Source organism: Puma concolor, chromosome B3, assembly GCF_028749965.1.
Source record: "Puma concolor isolate L17-30 chromosome B3, mPumCon1.1.hap2, whole genome shotgun sequence".
NCBI lineage: Eukaryota > Metazoa > Chordata > Mammalia > Carnivora > Felidae > Puma > Puma concolor.
The window spans coordinates 13,477,275-13,502,839 of NC_141672.1; the positions used below are offsets into that span (position 1 = coordinate 13,477,275).

A 25,565-nucleotide genomic window follows, 5' to 3' on the forward strand; every position below is an offset into this window, starting at 1 on the left:
CTCTGTTTCTATTCTTGGTTATTTCAAACTTATTATTCAAGGTAATTTTTGTTTTAATGTGCAGATTCTTATTTTAACACTTTAATTCAGATTAGAGGGTTCTGTTAAAGTTTCCTCTCCTTTGTTCTTTTTGTTTGTTGCTTTGGGCAGGGAGAATATTTTCTTTTTTTAATTTTTTTTTTTTAATTTTTTTTTTTAACGTTTATTTATTTTTTTTGGGACAGAGAGAGACAGAGCATGAACAGGGGAGGGGCAGAGAGAGAGGGAGACACAGAATCAGAAACAGGCTCCAGGCTCTGAGCCATCAGCCCAGAGCCCGACGCGGGGCTCGAACTCACGGACCGCGAGATCGTGACCTGGCTGAAGTCGGACGCTTAACCGACTGCGCCACCCAGGCGCCCCTTTTTAATTTTTTTAACATTCATTTATTTTTGAGAGACAGAGAGAGACAGAGCATGAGTCAGGGAGGGGCAGAGAGAGGGAGACACAGAATCTGAAGCAGGCTTCAGGCTCTGAGCTGTCAGCACAGAGCCCAACGCGGGGCTCGAACTCACAAACTGAGAAATGGTGACCTGAGCTGCAGTCGAATGCTTAACCGACTGAGCCCCCCAGGCGTCCCTGAGAATATTTTCATCTGCTGAAATGTTTCACTTCTCATGATCTGTCTTCTAATAGCTTTGTCTGATGTTCCCTCCACTTTGTGTTCATTTTCAAACATATTTTATCTGGACAAGCCTCAAGGAGGGGGCGGAAGTTGACTGTCTAGCTAGGTTTCTGAATTCAAAAGCACCTTCTGTTGCTTTAGTGAAGTTCGTTTGTGAAGTAGATGCAAACTTTTTGAGGTAGAGTCAATGTGTTTTCCAATTTTGTGGTTCTCGTCTATCTCTGTAAGACCTTCAATTTCTACGGCTTTCTTTTTTCTCTTCACCATCTAACATCTGTGAGATTCCTCCACCTTCCACGGCATCTTACCTCTTCTTCAGAATGCTGCTCTCCTAAAACTGCAGGAGAACTTTCAAGCCAGTGCTCTAACCTGCCAGTTCTCAAAGCTGGTCTTTGTATGTCCTCTCTTAGGTGGGGGATTCCACAAGAGAGATTCTCTGTCTTCCACCTCTGCAAACTCTTGCTGTTCTCTCTTTTCTTTACAGTCTCTCCCTGACCTATATGTGACATAGACTCTGGAGTCGGTTCTTCTGGTTCTAGAAATTGCTTTCTCTACTTATATGCAAATTGAAAGTGTTATTAATCTCTGTTTCCTGGTTGCTCTAGGATTGTTTTATTGATTCCTCTTATTTGTGTGACTTTTAGGGAGAATATATGGGGAAATTCAACTGTAAGTAGCCACCATTTACCTTCCATAATGTTTTGTACTTATCAGTTTGTTCATTTGTTTGTTTTGTACAGGTTTTATTTTTACGTAATCTCTACACCTAACATGGGGCTTGAATTTCCAACCCCAAGATCCAGAGTCACATGGTCTACTGACTGAGCCAGCCAGGTGCCCCTTCATTTATTTTTAAGAAGTCTCCCCTAGCCCCCAGATTATGGTTTAAACATACCATTTCTCAGTAAAAGACTCACAATTCCGTACAGAAATGACTGATTCCCTGCCTGGGACAGGAAATGTATAAGGTGAGCCTGGAATATCTTGTCCTATAAGGAAGGAAGGAAGGAAGGAAGGAAGCTATCAGAGATCACTAGAGTCCTTTCAAGAAGACCAGAGCCAACTTTCAGACAACACCTGCCCAAAATTGCACACTTTCAGCAACAATGAGGATAATAACTAATGGATAGAAACACTCAAATATTTAAATAGAAACCTATTGGGGTGCCTGGGTGGCTCAGTCAGTTGAGTGTCCGACTTTGGCTCACTCAGGTCATGATCTCACAGTTAGTGGGTTCGAGCCCCATGTCAGGCTCTGTGCTGACAGCTCAGAGCCTGGAGCCTGCTTCAGATTCTGTGTCTCCCTCTTTCTCTGCCCCTCCCCTGCTTGTACTCTGTGTGTCGCTTTCTCTCTCAAAAACTAAACATTAAAAATTTTTTTAAATCTAAAAAATAAATAGAAACCTATGAATTCATAACGATACTAAAAAACAAACCTTATTGGTTGCTTCTATGAGGATTCTAGAGAATCAAGTTGCTATTTTCAAACTGGTAAGCGAAAGAACGAAGCATTTATTTTGCCTTTACTTAGGAACTATACTCTGAGTAACCAGATAACTGTTGAAGGAAAGTTGATCTTTATAAACGTATTCCAGCAAATAAATGAAGAATAAATGATAAAATATCACCATATTGCAGCCTCTAATGAATTTAACAGGTGTAGGAAAGAAATGACAGATGCTATGTCATGAAAAGAGAGACAACCAGACTTTATGTGCCTCCTGTTGAAAGTATCCAAAAACACCTATGAAGTGTTCCTGCCAAAAAAATTAAACCTGAATCTGACCAAGCCTCTAAATCAACTTAACAACTTACAGGACAAATGAGATAGACTTATGGTAGAAAAAGATACCATGGTGATGCCATCAGCGAAATCCAGACTGTGAGAGACACATTAGCAGTAGCGAGTTCTTCAACTAATAAGTTGCAAGGAGAAAGAGAAAAAAATGATAGGGGAGAGGTAGGGAAGTTACCTGTAGATTGAAAAACTTCAAGGATAATGGCTAAAATGAACAACTCAGGAAACAACAGATGTTGGTGAGGATGCAGAGAAAGGGGAATCCTCTTACACTGTTGGTGGGAATGCAATCTGGTGCAGCCAGTCTGGAAAACAGTATGGATGTTCCTCCAAAAGTTAAAAATACAACTATCCTATGATCCAGCAATTGCACTACTAAGTGTTTATCCAAAGCATACAAAAATACTGATTTGAAGGGACACATTCCCTGATGTTTATAAGCAACATTATCAACAATAGCCAAATTATGGAAAGAGCCCAAATGTTCATGGACTGATGAATAGATTAAGAAGATAGATATAGATATAGATATATACACACACACATATGATGGAATATTGCTCAGCCATAAAAAATAATGAAATCTTGCCATTTGCAGTGACGTCAATGGACTAGACAGTATTATGCTAAGGGAAATAAGTCAGAGAAAGACAAATACTATATGATTTCACTCAATGTGGATTTTAAGAAACAAAACAGATGAATATGGTGGGGGTGAGGTGGAAAGAGAGAGGCAAACCAGAAAACAGACTCTTAACTCTACAGAACAAACCGAGGGTTGCTGGTAGAAGGCAGGTGGGTGGGGAGATGGGTTAAATGGGTGATGGGTACTAAGGTGGGTACTTGAGATAAGCATTGAGTATTGTCTGGAAGCGATGAATCATAAATTCTCCTGTAGCTAATATTGCACTGTATGTTAACTAACTGGAATTCAAATAAGAACTTGAAAAAGGAAAAAAAAACTTCAAAGCTATATCAATTAATTGCAAAGTATGAACCTCATTGGATTTTTATTCATACAAAGTATAACCAATTTTAAGCACGAGACAGCTGGGAAATAGGTACTATCACTGGATAGACATTCCAGGACTCATTCTTAGCTTTAGGAATGAAATGGTATCATGGCTTTAATTAAAAAGTAATTTTCCAGGGCGCCTGGGTGGCTCAGTCGGTTGAGCGGCCGACTTTGGCTCAGGTCATGATCTCGCAGTCTGTGAGTTCAAGCCCCGCGTCTGGCTCTGTGCTGACAGCTCAGAGCCTGGAGCCTGTTTCGGATTCTGTGTCTCCCTCTCTCTGACCCTCCCCCGTTCATGCTCTGTCTCTCTCTGTCTCAAAAATAAATAAACGTTAAAAAAAATTAAAAAAAAATAATTTTCCCTAAGGAATATATACTGAACTATATATGGATGTTTAAGATATCTTCAGGATAATCCTGGAGAAGAAAAATGAATGGGTAGGTGTATCGATGAAACAGGACTAAAGCTAGGTGATGGATGCAAAGAGCCTAATAATACCATTCTTCCTGCTTTTTCTAATGTTTGAAATATCCCATAATAAAACATTTTTTAAAACTGGGAGAGAACTGTTAATCTGGGGTGATCAAAATGTCCTTGTTATTTTATTCTTTGAACTTTCTGAGTCTTTATAAGTTTTCTTATATAGAAAGTATGAGCAAAGTATGTCTCTGATTGGAATGGACTTTGAAACCATGAAGCAATGGAAATGACCAGAAAGGAAAATACAGATAAATTTGATTGCATCACATTTGAATTACTGTACATCCAAGCTCATCATAAACAAAATTGTGACAAATTGGGTTTAATATTCACAGTAAATATTGCAAGGGACTGTTTTACCATTTCACAAGCAAAACACTAAAATTCCAGTAGGACATGGTCAAGAAGGCTTCTAATTTATAGAAGAAAAAATGGCTAATAAGCATATTGTAAATTTTCAGCTGCACCAATACTAAAACAAGAAAAACGGTGAGATACTTTTTTTGGCTTGTTATAGACTGTATCTGATTCTCAGTGCTGCATTTTCTGGAAAGCAATTTGCCATCATGTATCAGGAGTCTTCAACATATTCATAGCCTACGAAAACCTTTCAAATGTTGGGACAGATTTTTGTTTAAGACTGTTTATTACCACATTATTCATAACAGGAAAACACTGAAAGCAGCTGAATGTCTTATGTTTAAATAATTTGCGTGTAGTTATTTTAGATATGTAAGTGTGAAAACTTCTGAAAAAACAGTTGAATTACGCGAGAAAATAATCAGAATAACAATGACTGAAAGCTATATACAGAAGGATCCTACATGAAATGTATAAATGTGTAGGGAAAAGACTGACTAAATTTGTCAGAATGTTAGCAGTGGTTCTATCTGACCATTGGTTTATAGGTAAATTTCCCTATACCTGTTTATATTTTTCAAGTTTTGCATTATGAGCACTTTTATAGTCAGAAAAAATCCCCTCGCCCCCCCCAAAAAAGTCAAAGTCATTCATCTGTCTTTCAATTAGCCCTTTCCCTGGTTCTCAACCCTCCTAACTGGATACCCAGCCTGACTTGTGTTCTAGGGGGAAGAACATCTCTCATTGCACTGTTAACAGAGAAATGATCTGCCATGGGAGTTGTTTGGTCCTCATTTGCATCAAAGTTAATTCATCAGTAACTCTGAAGCAGATCCTTGTCTTCTAGGGGAAGGAAAACACTACTCAAATTGGGAGGAAGCATCACATGGGGGCAAATGAAGAAGGGGAACAAAGGTGTGGCTGGGGGAAAAGAGGGCCATGTCACCTGCTGCTTCATAATTTTCTTGAGAGCCCTCAGTGTGCGCCTCAACACTGCTCAGGCATTCCTATTTTGATGCAGTGTGGGCAAGCAGCAACCACAGTGTTGCCACAGAGACTGAAAATACAAAACCCTCGTCACCTTCCGTAGTCAGAAACCAGCAGCAAAAAGGAGTCCAGGTTTCTGATAACTAACTTCTTGTTACAGAAGAAACGTTTTGTTGAGTTCTCCTCGTTATTTCAGATTGAGGAGTAACTTTCTTCTTTAGGTCAGTGGGAAAGGTAAGAGAAAGGTGTTTCTTATACAGGCTCTTCCAGGAATAGATTAAACTAGCGGGTTCTACCTGGCCATGGAAAAGGATGTCTGAAGGAGGGCATGAGTGTAAAACAGGTTTTATTATCCTTACTAAAAAAATTGCTAGTCCCAGTGACCATTCATAACTTGTCGGGATAGTTAGTAAATCAGAGAGGTCAGTCTGGGCTCAGTAGCCAAAGGCACCCTAAGTGGATATAATCAGCAAGACCAAGGCCATTCACAGAACCATGAGTCTGGAGAACAGCTTGGTATCTCACTTGGTTTTGCTGATTCCCAGGCATACACAGCTCATTCCCATCTTTGTGCTTTGTGTATTTATTTATCTTGTTTACCCCATCAACAAGGTTGTCTCTCCTTTTCTAAAAGTCCTGGTATTTCTTTAAGACATAGTTATGAAGCTCTCTTTGACAGATTTTCTTCTCTTAAACCTCATTGTATGTAGTTAGCATTTCCTTTTAGCATTCATGCTTTTCCCCAGGCACTCAGTAGTCCCATGATGATTTACGGACTTTGAGAATAGTCATTTGTAGGTTTCTGAACCTTCCTGGGTGGAACATGGTAGGTTTGGCGAAACTCCACCTCTTAAAATTTTTAAAGAAGATGACCTTTGGTTCTCTGAAAGAGGCAGTTAATTGGAAATTCCAACTGCCTAGCCTTTAGATTTTCCAAGCCCACTTCCGTACTTGGTAGCAGCTGATTGGCTGTTACTAAAGTTAAGTGGACCATTAAACCAGTAAACTGAAAATTTGGACCCAGTCTTCTTTCTGAGCCTGAATGGAAGAAAGCTTGGGAAAACACAACAAAGAAACGGGCAAGTAATCAGGCATCTACTCTTAGAAGGCAGTCACGGTAAGAAATAGTAAAATGAGAGCCCCACTATAGTTCACACTGATAACGTAATCACTCTTCTATAACGGAGTGACTTAAAATGAATCAGATGGTGGAAAATGCAACTTCATTCTTTAGGACAATTCCCAGTGTTTATTTGGCACCGGAGAATAGAAAATACCCAGCTTTGTGACTTACATCTGACCATTAGATAAAGCTCATAATAGTTAGATGGGATTGAAAACTGGAGGTAATTTAAGGGCTGAAAGAGAGTCGGGAGTGGGATGAAGACAAAGAAATTGCTTCCGGACATCAAGACATGGATTCAGAGCTGGTGTTTATCCATTGTGTAGCCTGTGTAAAGCAGCTGCTGAAAGCCTAAAGTGCATCATTCATTCAGTTCTCACAACAACCCTGCGAAGTGGCTGTTATACCTGGTTTACTGAATTGAAGAAGTTAAGTAACTTTCCAAAGATCAGACATCCCAAACGGGCAGAGCCGATCTGAAGTCAACGTCAGTGCTTTTTCTGTAGCCATAAGATGGTGGTTGAAAGGAGGTAGGACTAAATTGAAGAAAGTTGTAATACTTAAGAAGGAGGAAAGGAGACTAATGAACGTATGGAACAGAATCTCGGTGGGCACATGTAGCAGTTTCAGTAAGAGGTCAAATCTAATCTTGTACTTAATAGCTTTCTGTTTTTAAAATCTCGTTTTGTGGCATCTCTGTGTGCTGACTAAATCTTTTGAATCAGGAGGTCTTGGTTCTATGCCCAACATGTTACTAGCTAGTAATGGGCTTTAGACATGAAACTTCGTGTCTCATATATTAACTCTAAAATACATTCCATCTCTAAGTGTAAAAAAGAATAAATATGGGCTGCATTACTAGCACAAGGGAACATGCAGCTACTAGCAAAGTCACGGAGGGCCCAGAGGTCCTTCCTTAGCTGTCTCTCTCTTCAATTATGCTCTCTTGGCTTTCCTTTCCTTAATGAAAGCACTTAAAAGCCTTTCAAAGTAGGTTTTTAGTTCTTTGGTCAAAGATAGATACAACCAAATCCACTCAAATGAAATTAGAGAACTTTTTTTTAAATTTTTTTTCAACGTTTATTTATTTTTGGGACAGAGAGAGACAGAGCATGAACGGGGGAGGGGCAGAGAGAGAGGGAGACACAGAATCGGAAACAGGCTCCAGGCTCCGAGCCATCAGCCCAGAGCCTGACGCGGGGCTCGAACTCACGGACCGCGAGATCGTGACCTGGCTGAAGTCGGACGCTTAACTGACTGCGCCACCCAGGCGCCCCTAGAGAACTTTTTATATATATTTGAGAGAACTGAACTGGGACAAGTCTGAGGATAACGTAATAACAGCATCTGTCTGGAGCCCTGGGGCATAATAGATTTCAGTCAGTTTTTTAAGGAGAAGAAAAACGAATGGGTTCTGGTACTGGTGTTATGTCATTTAATGTGAATATTGAGCAAAATAATACAAGATTTTCCTGGCAAAGGCACTATTTTCTTTTTCTTTCTTTTATTTATTTATTTTTTTGTTTATTTTTTTTTGAGAGAGAGAAAGAGAGAGAGAGCGGGAGGGGCAGAGGGAGAGGGAGAGGGAGAATCCCAAGCAATCTCCATGCTGTCAGTGTAGAGCCTGACACGGGGCTCAAACCCACGAACTGTGAGATCATGATCTGAGCTGAAACCAAGAGTGAGCCGCTGAAATGATGGAGCCGCCCAGGTGACCCTAAGGCACTACTTTCAAAGTGACTGTGATGACTTCTCCATTTAATGTTAAATTCATTCCTACACCAAAAATATAATGGCACATAGCACCATGCTGATACAGTTTCACCATGCTGAATAACTTTTCAGGGTTGTGTGAATTAGGCAACTGACTGTCCTAGATGCACTACATGATTAAAAAAAAATAATGTCCATAAGGAGTCAATATGTAGTTTAAGAGACAATCGGTGTGTGTCTTATATAAATGGTACATCTGTGGTTTTTAATCTGTGCTGGACTTCAAAACTGTGATCTACTGTTTTTGAATGCAACCTTGAGCTCCACCTCTGCAGGGTTTCTTCTGTGATTAAATTGATTATGGGGCGCCTGGGTGGTTCAGTTGGTTAAGTGTCTGACTTTGGCTCAGGTCATGATCTCACAGTCCATGAGTTTGAGCCCTGTATCGGGCTCTATGGTGACAGCTCAGAGCCTGGAGCTTGCTTCGGATTCTGTGTCTCCCTCTCTCTCTCTGCCCCTCCCCTGCTTGCTCTGTCTGTCTCAAAAATAAATGAATATTTAAAATTTTTAAAAAAGATTACAATTGTAAGCAAATTCAGAGCAACTGGGTATCTGAAAAGATTTTCTTTGGCTGGAGGTGAGCTGCACTAAAACTTAACAACAAAATGTTTCTGGACAAAGAGAGTGAGAGAAGAGAAACAGAAGGACACTAATTCATCTGTTTTGTGTCAGTTTGTGAAAACAAGTTGTTTTCTCAGATGACCAAAAAAAAAAAAAAAAAAAAACCACTTAAAAAAACCCACAGTTCTCCCCAACTGTGTGATAAAGATGATGAATTTAAAAATCCGATGAATGTTTGAATGTTATATTGTTGATTAAATGTATTGAATCAAGCAAACCAAATTTAAGGGAGGAAAAACATCAGTGAAATTTAATTTACTCAGCAGATGTCAGGAACCACACAGGATCTGGATTATGCTTTACCTGCATCTGGCAAGTCAGTCTGTTACTGTTTCTTGGATGCTGGCAAAAGACACAAGACTCCTAGGTCAGAGACAAAGGACTTCATCACTAACAGCAAAAGCAGTAGCCAGAGTGTCAGCATGATGTTCACTCCCAGTCTCCATGCCCCCCAAATCCCATGGAGTAGATATCCATCATGGAAGCTGTATTAGCATACTAAGGTTACAGTAACAAAATGCCACACACTAGTTGGCTTAAACAATAGAAGTGACTCACACTTCTGAAGGCTTAATGTCTTCATTAACTACATTAACCTTGAACTAACACCTTAGTTCAAGGTGTTAGCTGGGTTGGTTCCTTCTGAGGGCCAAGAAGGAAGGATCTGTTCCAGGCTTCTCTCCTTGGTCATCTTTTCCCTGTGTCTTCACATCATCTTCCCTTTGTGCATATCTGTGTCCAAATTTCCTCTTCTTATAAGGACACTAGTCACACTGGATCAGGGCCCACCCTAATGATTTCACTTTAACTTAATCACTCTTGTATAAAGACCCTCTCTCCAGCTACAACTGCATTCTGAAGCCCTAGGGGTTAGGGCTTCAACATGTAAGTTTTTAGGGGACACATTTCAGTCCATCACAGATGCTTGCTTACACACATAGTGGGGTATATTACAGGAGGAGAACACTGAGCCTGGGAGATTCACCATGGAAACAAGCCTGCTCTTGCCCAAGGGGGATGTTACCTTGTTCCTCAAGGATTCTTGCCACAAACACGACTCTGAGAAAAGGCCTGGGTAAAGAGGGGCCAGGGCTTTGCGGTGTTGGCACACGGGGGCAGGGGGATATACAGGGATGCTCAGGGCTCGTGTGCATTCTCTCTCTCAAGAGCAGTGCAGTCAAAATATCAGATAAGGTACAGCTCTGCCTTCTCAGAGTCTTTATCAAGTCAGGCTCTGTTTTATACAGCTGTAGAATTGATCACACCTCTCCAACAGTTAGCTACATTGAAGAAAAACCAGAGCCCCAGCTGTTTAGTTTGTGGTAATTATAAATATCTTTAATACCAACAAGGAAGTAAATGTAGAGCTTAGTCAACTGTTAACATTGTTTTGTCACATAAAGGGAAATATTTTTAACTTAAAAGGAATAGATGATTTCTTTACTATGTAGTTGTTTATAGAAAAAGGAACTAAAAATACGTTCAGAGCAACTGAATAGAAATAATTCTTATTTCTTTTGATAGATGGAATTGCCACTTTTATATATTATAATTTTACTTTTGACCATATTTGACCTTTCATCAGGAATAATATATAATAAAGGTAAGTTTCAGACTCTCTCACTCTCTATTTTCTCGTAGGAGTTTTCCTTTCCATCCCTTCCTCGTTAACAGTTAAAATACTTTCTTGGTACTTCTCTTTACCTTACCTCTCAGTTTTTTTCAGGTATTATTTGTTGTACTCTTGTCTAGCAATTTCTAATAATATTGTGAATCTATTGTTATTAAGTTGTGTACATAGAGACCTTTATTATAGTGTTTCATCATTTATAAGTCATAGAATATTAAAGTTTGAGGAGCACTTTATTTTTTTTTTAATTAAAAAAAATTTTTTTTAACGTTTATTTATTTTTGAGACAGAGAGAGACAGAGCATGAATGGGGGAGGGGCAGAGAGAGAGGGAGACACAGAATTGGAAGCAGGCTCCAGGCTCTGAGCCATCAGCCCAGAGCCCGACACGGGGCTGGAACTCACGGACGGCAAGATTGTGACCTGAGCTGAAGTCGGACCCTTAACTGACTGAGCTACCCAGGTGCCCCTATTTTTTTTTTTTTTATAAATTTTTTTTTTCAACGTTTATTTATTTTTGGGACAGAGAGAGACAGAGCATGAATGGGCGAGGGGCAGAGAGAGAGGGAGACACAGAATCTGAAACAGGCTCCAGGCTCTGAGCCATCAGCCCAGAGCCCGACGCGGGGCTCGAATTCACGGACTGTGAGATCGTGACCTGGCTGAAGTCGGACGCTTAACCGACTGCGCCACCCAGGCGCCCCTATTTTTTAATTAAAAACATTTTTTTAAGTTTATTTATTTATTCTGAGAGAGAGAGAGAGAGAGAGAGAGAGAACGAGCAGGGGAGGGACAGAGAGAGAGAGAGAATCCCAAGCAGGCTCTGCACTAACAGTGTGTAGCCTGATGCAGGGCTTGAACTCATGAACCAGTGAGATGACCTGAGCCAAGATAAGAGTCGGACGCTTAACCAACTGAGCTATCCAGGCGCCCCTAAGGAGCATTTTATATTTGAAAAATTGTTCATTATTTAAATAGATTTTTTTCATTCTTCCTACATGAACGGTTACCTGTGGTATGAATTATAAACTGCCTCATAAAGCGAACAGATTGAGACTGAAGATTATTTTCTGAAACTAATACATGGATTAAATCACTCAATAGGACTTTTATGGTGGAAATGCTTTGTAAAAGGAATGAAACAATCCACCTCCACTTGTGCAGATTGTTTAGATTCTCTAGCATTTTGGACTGGATCTGCTAGAACATAGTAGATGCTTGATTCAAAAAAAAAAAAAAAAAAAAAAAAATTGTTGACCAAACAATGAAGAGGGGGATTCAGTCTGTCTTCTGTTCACAGGTTTGTTGCAGAATTGCTTGAGTTCTAGGATGACCCAGTACCAGTTCCTAGGTTCTTCTGAAGAATATGTAACACACGTATGGGTATACTCTAAGACTGGAGAGTCACAAGCCAACTTCTAAGATTTCAGAGAAGGGAGAGTTGACTTCCACCTGAGTCGGGGGTGGTCAGGGAAGGCTTTGAACAAAAGAGAGAAATCAATTCAGGCCCCCAAAATGAGTAATCTCTATCTATGCATGCATGGGGAAGAGTATTTTACAAAGACAACATCAGGGTAAGTGATGGTAAAGTCATGGAGGTAGGTAATCATATAATGTGAGGGGAGAAGTGTGTAGTTTCGTTTGGCTAGAATGAAGGGTTAGAGAAAGTAAAATACTTTGGAAAGGTAGGAAATCGGCTCATGCCAATGAGATACTGGAATGCCAAGCTGGGATTTGGGCTTTAGTCTAAATTCCTTGTGATGGAGGTTGTCAGAATGGATAAAAACACATGATCCAACTCTGCTGTCTACAAGAGATTCATTTTATTATTTTTTTTCAATATATGAAATTTATTGTCAAATTGGTTTCCATACAACACCCAGTGCTCATCCCAAAAGGTGCCCTCCTCAATACCCATCACCCACCCTCCCATCCCTCCCACCCCCCATCAACCCTCAGTTTGTTCTCAGTTTTTAAGAGTCTCTTATGCTTTGGCTCTCTCCCACTCTAATCTCTTTTTTTTTTTTTTCCTTCCCCTCCTCCATGGGTTTCTGTTAAGTTTCTCAGGATCCACATAAGAGTGAAAACATATGGTATCTGTCTTTCAAAGAGATTCACTTTAGATCAAGATAAGGAGAAGGGATCTTCCTCCCACCCCCGCCCTTTTTGGGGGAGGAGTCACCTATCTGTGGCTCTCTATTAAAATACAAATTCTGCCTTCTGTCCCTTTTCTGTGCTCCCCAAAGACTTGAAGAGTCAAGAACTATTTAATATTTACATGGCAGATTTTCCAGCTTTGTTTTATTGTTGATCTTTACTTTTGTACCATTGTGGCTGGAAAATATGCTTGGTATGATTTCAGTCTTACTAGATTTGTAGTATGTGTGATGTCTCTTTTAGTGTGATTTAACCAGGGGATTCTTCTGTGTGTACTTGGGGATAATGTGTATTCTATTTTTCTTGGATTGAATGTTATATATAATATATATTATATATAACATATATATTAACATATGTGCATGTGTATATATATATCATATATTCTGAAGAGTGCTTCAAGTTATATATATATGCATGTGTGTGTGTACATATATGGTTTTTTATGTATTCTGAAGAATGCTTCAAGTAAAAAGTGTTCTTGTTGATTTTGCATCTGGATAATGAAATTTGTTGAAAATTTTAAAAATTAAAAAAAAAAACCAACCCTGGTTTTTGGCCACTTCTGAATTTAAAACATACAACTATAATTCTTACCCCCTTAAAATTATTTTGTCAGTTTAAAAAATACGATTCTTTTCATGGAAATCCTTCTATCAGCGACCTAAAGTATGTGTATTCTTGTTGTTATTTAGGTGATATAGAGAAACACTTTGCTTGTGCCAGTGAAGGGATCCCCCCAAAGAATGAAATAATCAAGCTGTACCTTTCTTCCAATGACTTGGTAAGATCCATTAATAATATGTGACAACCTCTCACATTCTTTTTAGCTCCACGTGTAAAACCACTAACACTGTACGTTTTCAAATACCTTCTACTATGTTCAGACTTGGGGAGGTAAAATTCTACGTAAATAATAATCTTTTCTATTCCATTCCATTTGTATCAAGTGAAATATTGCATTTAGCCATTGAACATCCTGGGTTGTTTTTTCTTTTTCTTTTTTTTTAAGATACCTTCTCCTTCCCTTTTTATTTTATTTTTTTAAGTTTATTTTGAGAGAGGGAGAGAGAGAGAAAGAGAGAAAACATGAGCAGGGGAGGGGCAGAGAGAGAGAGAGAGAGACATTCTCAAGCAGACTCTGCACCATTGGCACAGAGCCCAACTCGGGACTTGAACTCATGAACTGTTAGATCACAAGCTGACCCAAAATCAAAAGCTGGATGCTTAGCTGACTGAATGGCTCCCTCCTTCCCTTTTTAAAAGGTTGGCTGTAATGATTTTTATTTTTTATAGATCTGATTTGTTATTTTGAAGTTTGACAGATACAGCCTGTTAGAGAAATTTACTTCACATGACCTAGAGAAAGAATCTTTCTCTTTTAGAACAAGTACCACATTGCAGATGCCATTTGGGGTAAGGGATCATTTGATTTCTTCATTTCATATAATGGCATTTAAACACACACACACACACCAAAATAAGATAGCCATGCAGCAAATGCTAACAAAAACCTAAGTTAAGAAAAAATGTACAGATTGTTTGAAAGTCTATGATAAATATAACTCCCCACAAGGACAAATACATTTTTCCCAAAGTCTTTTTTGACTTAGTTCCCAGTTCTTTCCTGATATGCCAGACATATATTTAAGTCTTTTATTCACAACTGTTGCGAAGGGCATGCCCCCTTGAGTCAAAAATGCCTTTCCTCTTTGTGATTACTTATGGGGCAAAAAATGGATGTTAGAGGAAGAAAAACGTTCAGAGCTGGGGTCAAATCTTGGAGTTATACACAGACATACATGGTCTGTCATGCCCTGGAGCAGGTTACCTAACCCCTCTAATCCCTAGTTTTGTCCTCTTAAAAAAGAACTTATCACCTACTTTTTAGAGAGTTGTCATATAGTAGTTCTAGAATATATTAGTAGAAGTAAAACCTAACATTTATAAAATGTTTATATGTGTCAGGCATTTTTCAAAGCGTTTTATGTTCATTACAACCTTTAATCTTCTGTAAGATGAGTACTTAAGATAAGTAGAGGAGTACTGGACCTACCCTCTTAGGTTCTGTACCTGGGGCCTGTAAAATAAAGGGACAAAAGACAGATTAACAGGAGAAAAACCCAGACTTTACTGACACATGCAGTATGTATAGCCACAGGAGAACTCAGTGGTGAGTAATTCAAAAGGGTGGTTAGAATTTGGGGCTTATATGCCATCTTAACAAAGGGCAATAAATTGTAAATCAGTGACAAGACAGGGAAAAGGTGTTTGTCTTCATCTGTCTTCCAATCTCCATTAGAACCTAAGTTCCTTGAGAGCAGGGCTTTTTGTCTGTTTTGAGCAGTTCTGCTTCCCCAGCCCCTACAACACTGCCTGATTTGTGGTAAGAGCTCAGAAAACGTTTTTGGAATGAATATGTTTCCCGATTTTGTAGATAGGGAAACTGAAACTCAGGCAACTTGCCCAAAGTGGTCTTAACTATTAGGAGAACTAAATGAGGTGAAGTTGTTAGCATCTATCTCGTGTTGGTTTTCATTTGTGATTGCTGCATTTTCTTTTTTTATTATTATTATTATGTTATTTGACTTATTTTTGAGAGAGAGAGAGCAGGGGAGGGGCAGAGAAAAAGGGGACAATAGGATCCGAAGTGGGCTCCATGCTGACAGCAGAGAGCCTGATGCGGGGCTCGAACTCACAAACTGTGAGATCATGGCCTGAGCTGAAGTCAGATGCTTAACTGACTGAGCCACCCAGTGCCCCAGTTGCTGCATTTTCATATACCTTCTCAAAACTGAGAAACAGCAACAAAAATACACTAAAATGAGTTTTCCTTTATACATTTGCTCCTTGTAAAATTTAAACACAAAATAATGATTTTAATAAAACAGGGATTTCTACATGTGATGGGCATGTGGCTTTGATTCTATATTTATTAAATGTAATAACTTTATGTCCATTCTTTTTACGGAAAAGATTACCATATGGTTGAGGTTTCAACCTATTATGACACTAGTATGATAGGTTACTAAGTTCTAGAAGTGTGCTTTTTCAAAATAGATTTTTTTTTTCCTGGTTAGAGACGAAAATTACTACAGATAGACGTCTTTAGCAGCATAGACAATTCATAGATTACCTCTCATTTTTAAATTAATGTGGGAGATGCTTCTCACCATCAAATTGTCATTACTTTCCACCCCTTCTCTTTCCTACAGAAAATCCAGTGTTTTTTACTATCTGAAAGTGGGCATACTTCGCAGGAATTTCTAGGTGTGTTCACATCAGGAGGACTTGCTCCCAGCTTGGAAATTATAAATAGTACATATACAGGCATCTTCCACTTTAACTTAACTTTGGTAATGACACTTTATTTTATTCTTTATATTATTAATGAGAAGCATACTCTCTCTTGTAGGATGTGTTTTTTTTTAATTGCTAGCCCATAAGATCACATTTATATATGTTTTAAACCTAACAGTACAGTGTTACATGTTTTCCTTTAAACAATTTTTAAGAAATTAAAGAAAAAATACATTTTTTTTTTTTTTTACTATTTACCTATGTATTAATGATTTCCACCACTCTTCATTTTTTTGCAGAGATATAAGTTTGGGCTATTTCTTCAGCCCAAAGAATTATTATCATTTCTTTTCTTTAATATTTTATTTTATTTTATTAATTTTTTCAGAGAAAATGGTTTATTCCTTGTCTCATTCAAAATATTCATGCCAGCACTTTCCTTTGGGTAGCAAATAAATTTGTAAATTCTGGACATCCCTTCCCACATCATTATAAATATATTTGAAGTGTTTATTTATTTCTTTAATTTTTTAAAATTTAAATCCAAGTTAGTTAACATATAGTGTAATGATGATTTCAGGAATAGAATTTAGTGATTCATCACTTACATATAACATCCAGTGCTCCTCCCAACAAGTGCCCTTCTTTTTTTTTATTAAAATTTTTTTAATGTTTATTTTTTTTTGAGAGAGAAAGCGTACGAGCAGGGGAGGGGCAGAGAGAGAGGGAGACACAGGTTCTAGGCCCTGAGCTGTCAGGACAGAGCCTGAGGTGGGGCTCAAACTCACGAACTGCGAGATCATGACCTGAGCTGAAGTCAGAGGCTGAAATGACTGAGCCACCCAGGCACCCCATAAAAAGTGCCCTCCCTAATTCCCATCACCCATTTAGCCCCTCCCTGCACCCAACACCCCACCAGCAACCCTCAGTTTGTTCTCTGTAATTAAGAGTCTCTTATGGTTTGTCTCCCTCTCTGTTTTTATCTTATTTTTGCTTCCCTTCTTCTATATTCATCTATTTTGTTTCTTAAATTCCACATATGAGTGAAATCATATGATAGCTGTCTTTCTCTGACTGATTTATTTTGCCTAGCATAACACATTCTAGTTCCATCCACATTATTGCAAATAGCAAGATTTCATTCTTTTTTTATCGCCAAGTAATATTCCATCGGGTCTGTATACAACATCTTCTTTACCCATTCATCAGTCATGGGCATTTGGGCTCTTTCCATAATTTGGCTATTGTCAATTGTGCTGCTATAAACATTGGGGTGCACGTGCCCCTTCAAATCAGCATTTTGTTGCCTTTGGATAAATACCTAGTAGTGCAATTGCTGGGTCGTAGGGTAGTGGCTGCACCAGTTTGCATTCCCACCAGCCGTGCAAAAGGGCTCTCCTTCTCTGCATCCTTGCCAATATCTGTTGTTTCCTGAGTTGTTAATTTTAGCCACTCTGACCGTCGTGAGGTGATATCTCATTGTGGTTTTGATTTGTGTTTCCCTGATGATGAGTGATGTGTGTGTTAGCCATCTGGATGTCTTCTTTGGAAAAGTGTCTATTCATGTCTTCTGCTTGTCTCTTCACTAGATTATTTGCTTTTTGGGGAGTTGAGGCATCATTTCTTACAGTACAGGTCTATGGGCAGTGAATTCTCCGGGAGTTTCATCCCCTTGAAAATGTCTTCATTCCCCCTCATTTTTTCGGGGATAACAACTTTATTAAGATATAATTGCATACCATACAATTCACCTATTTAAAGTGCACAATTAATGGGGCGCCTGGGTGGCTCAGTCGGTTGAGCATCCGACTTCGGCTCAGGTCATAATCTCACAGTCTGTGGGTTCGAGCCCCGCGTCGGGCTCTGTACTGACAGCTCAGAACCTGGAGCCTGCTTCTGATTCTGTGTCTCCCTCTCTCTCTGCCCCTCCCCTGTTCATGCTCTGTCTCTCTCTGTCTCAAAAATAAATAAACATTAAAAAAAATTAAAAAAAAATAAAGTGCACAATTAAATGGTGTGTAGTATATTCAGAGAGTGTGCAAAAATCACTACTGTCTAATTTTATAACATCTTCATCACCACAGAAGGACAGCCCATCCCTGTGAACTCCCCAGCACACCCTCTGCTCTTCAGATGCAGGCAACCACTAAACTATACCCATCTGTTGTAGATTTCGCTTCTTCTGAACATCTCATGTAAACGAAATCATACAACATTTAGTTCTTTGTGACTGGCTTCTGTCAGTTAGTGTAACGTCTCCAAGCTTCATCCATGTGGTAGGATGTGTCCTACTTCATTTCTTTTTTAACTTAAATTCAAGTTAGTTAACAAACAGTGTAGTCTTGACTTCAGGAGTAGAACCTAGTGGTTCATCTCTTACATATGACACCCAGTGCTCATCCAGAAAAGTGCCCTCCTTAATGCCCATCACCCATTTAACCCACCCCCTCACCCACCTCCCCTCCAGCAACCCTCAGTTTGTTCTCTGTACTTAAGAGTCTCTTATGGTTGTCTTCCCTCTCTGTTTTTATCTTATTTTTCCTTCCCTTTCCCTATGTTCCACTGTTGAGTTTCTCAGATTCCACATAGGAGTGACATCATATGATATTTATCTTTCTCTGACTGACTTATTTCGCTTAGCATAATACCCTCTAGTTCCATCCACGTTGTTGCAAATGGCAAGATCTCATTCTTTTTCATCGCCCAGTAGTATTCCATTATGTGTATGTATATGTATATATATATGTATATATACATATATATGTATGTATGTGTACATGTATATACATATACATATATATGTATGTGCATATATGTATATGTATACATGCACATACATATATGTATATATACATATACACATATATGTATATACATATGTATATGTATGTATATTTACATGTATGTATGTATATATGTATATATACATATATGTATACATATATATGTATATATATATATGTATATATATATATACATATATATATATATATATACCACATCTTCTTTATTTGTCCCCTATATGTAATGTGTCATTTTTCTCTGGATGCTTTTAAGATTTTCTCTTTGTATTGACTCTGATTGGGTTTCTATGGGCTTCTTGGATTATAAATTTACCAAATTTGTGAAGTCTTCAGCTACTATTTCTCTGAAAAAATATGTTCTGCTCCTTTGTCTGTTTTCTTCATGAGATTCTAATTATGTGCATTATCTCACAGATATCTAAGGCTCTGTTCATTTTTCTCTAATCATTTCCCCCCTTTTTCAGAATGGATAATTTTAACTGCTGTATCTCTAAGTTTACTGATTCTTTCTTTTATCATCTCCAATCTGCTCATCTACTAAATATTTTATTTCAGTTATTATACTTTGCAGCCTCATTATTTCATCTGGTCTTATTGTTATATTTTTCACTCATGTGCTAGGATTCCCTATCCATTCTTTCACTAGGACATTTTCTTTAAGCCTATATACATTAAAAAATTTTTATGTTAGAGAGACAGCACTGGCAGGGGAGAAAGGCAGAGAGAGAGAAAAAGAGAAAGAGAGAGAGACAGAACCTTAAGCAGGCTTTATGCTCAGTGCGTAGCATGACATGAGACTCGATCCCACACCCGGGGTCATGACCTGAGGCAAAATCAAGAGTTGGATGCTTAACTGACTTAACCACTCAGGCACTTCTAGCCTATGTACATATTAGTAATAGCTGCTTTGAAGTCTTCATCTACTCTCTGGACTCACTCTGGGTCAGTTTGTCATCTAACTTTTTTTTTTTAATCAGTTAGATGTTTCTGTTTCTTTTCATGTCTTGTTATTTTGGTTGAAACTGGACATTTAAGATAATAAGCTGTAGCAGCTCTGGATTCTGTTATGTTCTTATGAGAATTTGCTGGGCTCTTTTGTTGTTGTTGTAGTGTAAAAGATTCTTTCTTGTCTGGACACAAACTGTAAACTGTCTTAGCTATGGTTTCAGCAGCTGCTATCTTTGCTCAGGTTTTAAGCTTCCATGGCTGACTTTTAAAAAATGTTATTTAATGTTTATTTATTTTTGAGAGAGAGAGAGGAACAGAGTGTGAGCTAGGGAGGGACAGAGAGAGAGAGAGAGACAGAATCTGAAGCAGGCTCCAGGCTCTGAGCTGTCAGCACAGAGCCCCGATGTGGGGCTCGAACCCATGAACCGTGAGATCATGACCTGGGCCGAAGTTGGATGCTTAACTGACTAAGCCACCCAGATTCCCCAGGGCTGATTATTTTAACAAGGACTTCATGAGTCTCCTCTGCACTTGTCTTGCCCCAGGGCGCAAGAAGAGTTTATATTTAACTCTTAGCTCACCACTCTTGCAGTTCCCTTGTTCATGGGATTTTCCTTTTCAATTTCCCAGTTCTCTTTTAACACCAAGTTCTGTCCTCTGACCCATCAAGCCAGTAATCCCCCGTGTTTTGTGCTACCTGAGCGTGGTTGCATGGTATTCCACTTTATGGCTATACTGTTTTACATCCCTATTAAGATTTTAGTTATTTCCAATCTATACTATTACAAGTAATGCCAAAAAATATCCTTGGATATATTTTATTTCACACATATGTGAGTATAATGTAGGAGAATTCCTAACAGTGAAATTGCTGAGTAAAAGGTATATGCATTAGATGCTCTTGTTTAATTTCATTTTTAAAGACAAGGTTGAATATGCAAAATAAGTATGGCCACGAACATTGTAAAACACTGTGTTCTGATGTCTTCTTTATTCAAGTTCAGTGATCGACTTTACTGGTTGATTGAAATTCCCAGAGAAAACATTACGAAAAATACAGGTAAGAGTGCTCTGAATTAATTCTTTTACTCATGGGTCTGGATTGCCAAATTTGGCAAATAAAAAATTATTTATTGTATTAAAAATTATTTGCTATTCCATATGATGTCTCATGTAGTATTTCAGACATACTTACTAAAAATTATTGTACTTTATCTAAAATTAAAATTTAACCTGGGTTCCTGTATTTTATCTGGCAATTCTATTATAGATAGATTGGTTTGACACACACAACATTTATATTGTTCTTCATTTAAATAAATTCATTTTCTAGAACTCAAAAACTATAGCATCAAGAAATTCATGTGCCAATAGGTTACCTGAAAATAGACTGCAATATGTAATGAATTATTCACTATGGAGTCTTCTATTAAATGTTACATGGCAGCATGAATAGCTTTATATCCTACTGCAAATACTCAGATGGAAAAGGAGGAAAGTATCTTGAGCTGGTAGACTGAGCTAGTAGATCTTGAGGCATGAGATACATTTAATGAGATAGATTAAAAACGATGGAGGGTAAATTGTTTTAATATGGCAGGGGAAAGAAGCAGAAACCAACTTGGCTTCACTGAAGGAAAAATAAGACATTTGTTTTCGTCATGGAACCAAATAAAAATGCAACCAGGTTACAGGAAGGAATTAGTACTAATAAATGGACAGTCATCAAGACCCCATAGACTGCTTTCCTCCTATTTCTCTTTTCTATATTTTCTGTAAATCTACATTCGTTTCTCTCTCTCTGTCTCTCTGCAGACTATCTTCCTAAACATGCCTCATTGCTAGTCAATTTTTTAAGTATATATTTCTTAGGGACCAACCCAATTCCAAATTCTCGGAGGAGTATCTTTAATCAACAATTGTTCCAGCATCCACCTGTGTATCAATCAAATAGTCATGAGGGACCAGGGCAATGGGAATCCTATAGGCCAACCCCTTTAGGTACAGGAGTAATTAAAGGACATATGAAATTGTGTGTCCTTCGGGGTAAAAGTGAGAGTTCATTAGGTAAATGATAGAAAAGATTCCAAATAGGGAAGTGTCAAAGCAAAAGTCTGTAAAAGAAGTCCCAGTGCTGTAACATCTGATATGGTTTATATCGGCATTTTTATCCTTTATTCATCTCAATTTTTTCCAAATTAATCTGTTGAAAGCTTGGTGGGTTTTTTTTTTTGTTTTTCAAGGAATTCATCCAGAAAATCATACTTTCTTTCTATTACTCTCATCAGTATAAGGATGGATCATTCTAGCTCCTTGGCATAATATTGATATTACTTTGAGAACTGAAAAAGTGAAGATCACTCGTTATTTTTGCTTCTTCTATTTACAAACTTTAGTTTCAGAAATGCAGTGATTCTAGGGTGACCCAGAGAGGAACAAAGGCAAGCTGAGAGCTTGAGTATTTTATGGAAAGACACCAAATGAGCTCTGCCACAACTCCCAGGACCGAGTAAAAGAAATATATTTGAGTGCATAATTTAATAGGAGAGGATGGTCTAATTAGTAATATGCTAGAAATTGGGGGAAAAAAGCATTCAGGGGAAAGGAGATCATACTTTCTCATTCATTTTTTTCTTCCTTAATCATATCTTATTTCCTGTCCTGCCATGAATTGGAGTATTATGTAAACATAACATCTCGGGAAGGGTAGTTGAGGTTACATCAACCACCAAGGTAGCAAAACAGTCATCATAGTAATGGTGGAGCTAGCAGGTAACATTGACTGAATCCTTGTATTTCATCACTACTGTAAACACTCTACTTATATTAACTCATTTATCCCTATATGGTAGGTCCCGTTATGATGTCCATCTTCAAATGATTTAACTGAGGCCCATGGAGCCGTAGGGAGATGTAGTGATAGCTAGAGAGTGCTGGAGGCAGCCTGAAGTTTGAACAGCGTATAACTATTGAAAGTCAAAAGAGTTGCTCTTTGATTTACACTTCATAATTTGTCCATTTTTTCCCTTTGAAAATGAGGTATAATTTACATTCAGTAATATGTACCCTCTTTAGCGTCCAGGTCTAGAAGTCTACACAAATGTATATAGTTGTGTAATCACTACAATCAAGATGCAGAACTGATCCATGACCCAGTAAAATTACCCCAGCTGTAGTCGACCTCTCCCTGTTGCCCAAGCCCCAGCAACCACAGATCTGTTTACCCTTCCTATCATTTTGCCTATTGTAGAGTCGTATAAATGGAATCACGGAATACGTAGCCTTTTGAATCTGGCTTCCTTCACTCAGCATAATTCATTTGAGATTCATCTGTGTTGCAATTTCTTCAAATTTCCTTACTGGATAGGATTCCATTGTATGGATGTACCATAGTTAATTTTATTGAAGGGCATTTGTATTTTTCCAGTTTGGGGCAATTTTGGGAAGAGCTGCTACAAGCATTCTCATACAAGTTCTCTTATGAACATAAACTTTTATTGCACTTAGCTAATATCGACTAGTAGGATCACCGTGTTATGTGGTAAATGTAAGTTGAACTTTATAAGAAATTGTCAAACTGTTTTCCAAAGTAGCTGTATCATTTTGCATTCTCACCAGCAGGTTCTCTGACTCCATATATAAGAGCGTGTGTGTGTGTATAATTTTATCCATTCTAATAGGTGTGTAGTGGCATTTAATAATAGTTTTAATTTGCATTTCCCTAATAATAATGACATTGAACATTTTTTGTGCTTATATTGCCATTTGAATTACCTATGCAGATGTTTTGCAAGTTTGTTATATATTTTGGATACAAATCCCTTACCAGATATATGACTTACAAATACTTTTTCCCAGGCTGTGGCTTATATTTTTCATCTCTTAAGAATATCTCTCAGGTCACCTGGGTAGCTCAGTTGGTTGAACATCCAACTTGATTTTGTCTTAGGTTGTGATCCTAGCATCATGGGATACAGCCCCACATCGGGCTCCCCACTGAGTATAGAGCCTGCTTGAGATTCTCTCTCTCTCTCTCTCTCTCTCTGCCCTTCTCTCCCCCACTCATGCTCACTCACTCTCTTTCTCTCGCTCAAAAAAAAAAAAAATATATATATATATATACACACGCACACATACATATATATAACTTTAAGATATATTATGTATATATACATATCTTTAAGATATATTAAATATCAGAGTTTTTAATTTTGGTGAAGTCTAATTTATCAGTTTTTTATTTTATGGATTGCACTTTTGGCATCACAGCTAAGTCAAATTCACAAAGATGTTCTCCTATGTTTACTTCTAGAGGTTTGTGGTTCCAGGTTTTGTATTGAGGTCTATGACTCAATTTGAGCTAATTTTTGTATGTTATATGGACTGAGGTTAATGGTGGGGGAATATGGATATCCAGTTATTCCGGCACCACTGTTGTAAAAACTCTTTGTCTCCATTGTATTACTATTTCTGGGTTCCCTGTCTTTTCACAAATACCAATTGTCTCGATTACTTCAGCTTTATAAATAATAAGCTTATAATAAGTAATATTAATCCTTCAACTTTGATCTTCTTTTTCAAAATTGTTTTGGTTAGTATACTTCTTTTATCTTTATAAATTTTAGAATAAACCTATTTAGTTCTATTTGAAAACTCCTGTGGTTTTAAAATGTTGGATAGCATTAAATCTATAGAGAGAATTGACATCTTACCAGTGGACACTGTATACGCTGTATCCATGAACACTGTATACCTCTCCATTTATTTATATCCTCTTCGAACTATTTCATCAGGGCTTTGTGGTTTTCAGCATAGAGATCTTACACATTAAAAAAATTATAACTAAATATTTCATGGCTTTGGTATAAGTGGTTATTTTTATTTTATTTTATTTATTTTATTATTTTTTAAATATGAAATTTATTGTCAAATTGGTTTCCATACAACACCCAGTGCTCATCCCAACAGGTGCCCTCCTCAATGCCCATCACCCCAAGGGGTTATTTTTAATATTTGAATTTCCAACTGTTGACTGCTGCTATGTAGAAATATGATTGATTTTGTAGACTGACCAAGTGCCTTGCAATCTTGTTAAAGTCACTTATTGGATCAAGTAGCCTTTTGTATATTCTTTGATTTTTCTATGTGGAAAAACAGATATAATTTTATTTCTTCCTTTCCAATATGTATTCATTTTATTTCTTTTTCTTTCCTTATTGTAAAGGCAGGACCTCCAGGACCATGTTGAATAAGAATGGTAAAAGGACATCTAGGCATTGTTTCCAACTTTAGGAGGGAAACATTCAATATCTCAACATTATGTATTATGTTAGGTATTTTGTAGATACCCTTTATCGTGTTAAGGAAGTTCTCTTCTTAATTTGCTGCGTTTTTGTGGTGAATTGGTGTTGCATTTTGTTAATGCTCTTCTGCATCTGTTGAGAAAATAAGGATTTTCTTGTTTAGCATGTTGATATGCTAGATTTCCTTGATTCATTTTTGAATTTTGCACTAGCCTTGTAATCCTAGGATAAACAACTCTTGGTCATGATGTATTATCCTTTTTATATATTGTTGGACTCATTTGGCTAGGAGGTTCTTGTGGTTATCAGTCTAGAGTTTTATTTTCTCCTAATGTCTTCATCTCCATTTGGTATCCAATAAAGCTATCACTATACAACGAATTGCTTTGTTGTTGTGGATGCTGCTGATGAACGCCAGGGTGGTGCTCAACTTTAAGTGAAAAAGGACAGACAATGCAAGGCTTTGGGGAAGAGTCTGGGTAGCCCAGCACAGCTGGTAACATTCAGGAGTTCTTATGGAGCCTCAGATGCTTTAGAGTCTTTATCACCCTGGGGAATGTCTTCATGAGGCCCTGCAGGATCAAGCTTTTTGGCTCTTGAGC

The 25,565-nt window shown here is 37.9% G+C and overlaps 1 protein-coding gene across 2 annotated transcripts in view; it reads left to right on the forward strand.

Annotated features, from left to right (window-relative positions):
- The first annotated feature begins 6,176 nt into the window (after positions 1-6,176).
- Positions 6,177-25,565, forward strand: part of CATSPERB (catsper channel auxiliary subunit beta) — a 108,447-nt gene continuing 89,058 nt past the window's right edge. For both annotated transcript variants that reach the window (XM_086708991.1, XM_086708992.1), the window contains exons 1-6: positions 6,177-6,422; positions 10,347-10,425; positions 13,304-13,392; positions 13,926-14,024; positions 15,824-15,964; positions 20,660-20,720. In XM_086708991.1, the coding sequence (XP_086565117.1) occupies positions 10,347-10,425; positions 13,304-13,392; positions 13,926-14,024; positions 15,824-15,964; positions 20,660-20,720 (469 nt within the window). In that variant the 5' untranslated portion in view covers positions 6,177-6,422. The remainder of the gene's footprint in view (positions 6,423-10,346; positions 10,426-13,303; positions 13,393-13,925; positions 14,025-15,823; positions 15,965-20,659; positions 20,721-25,565) is intronic.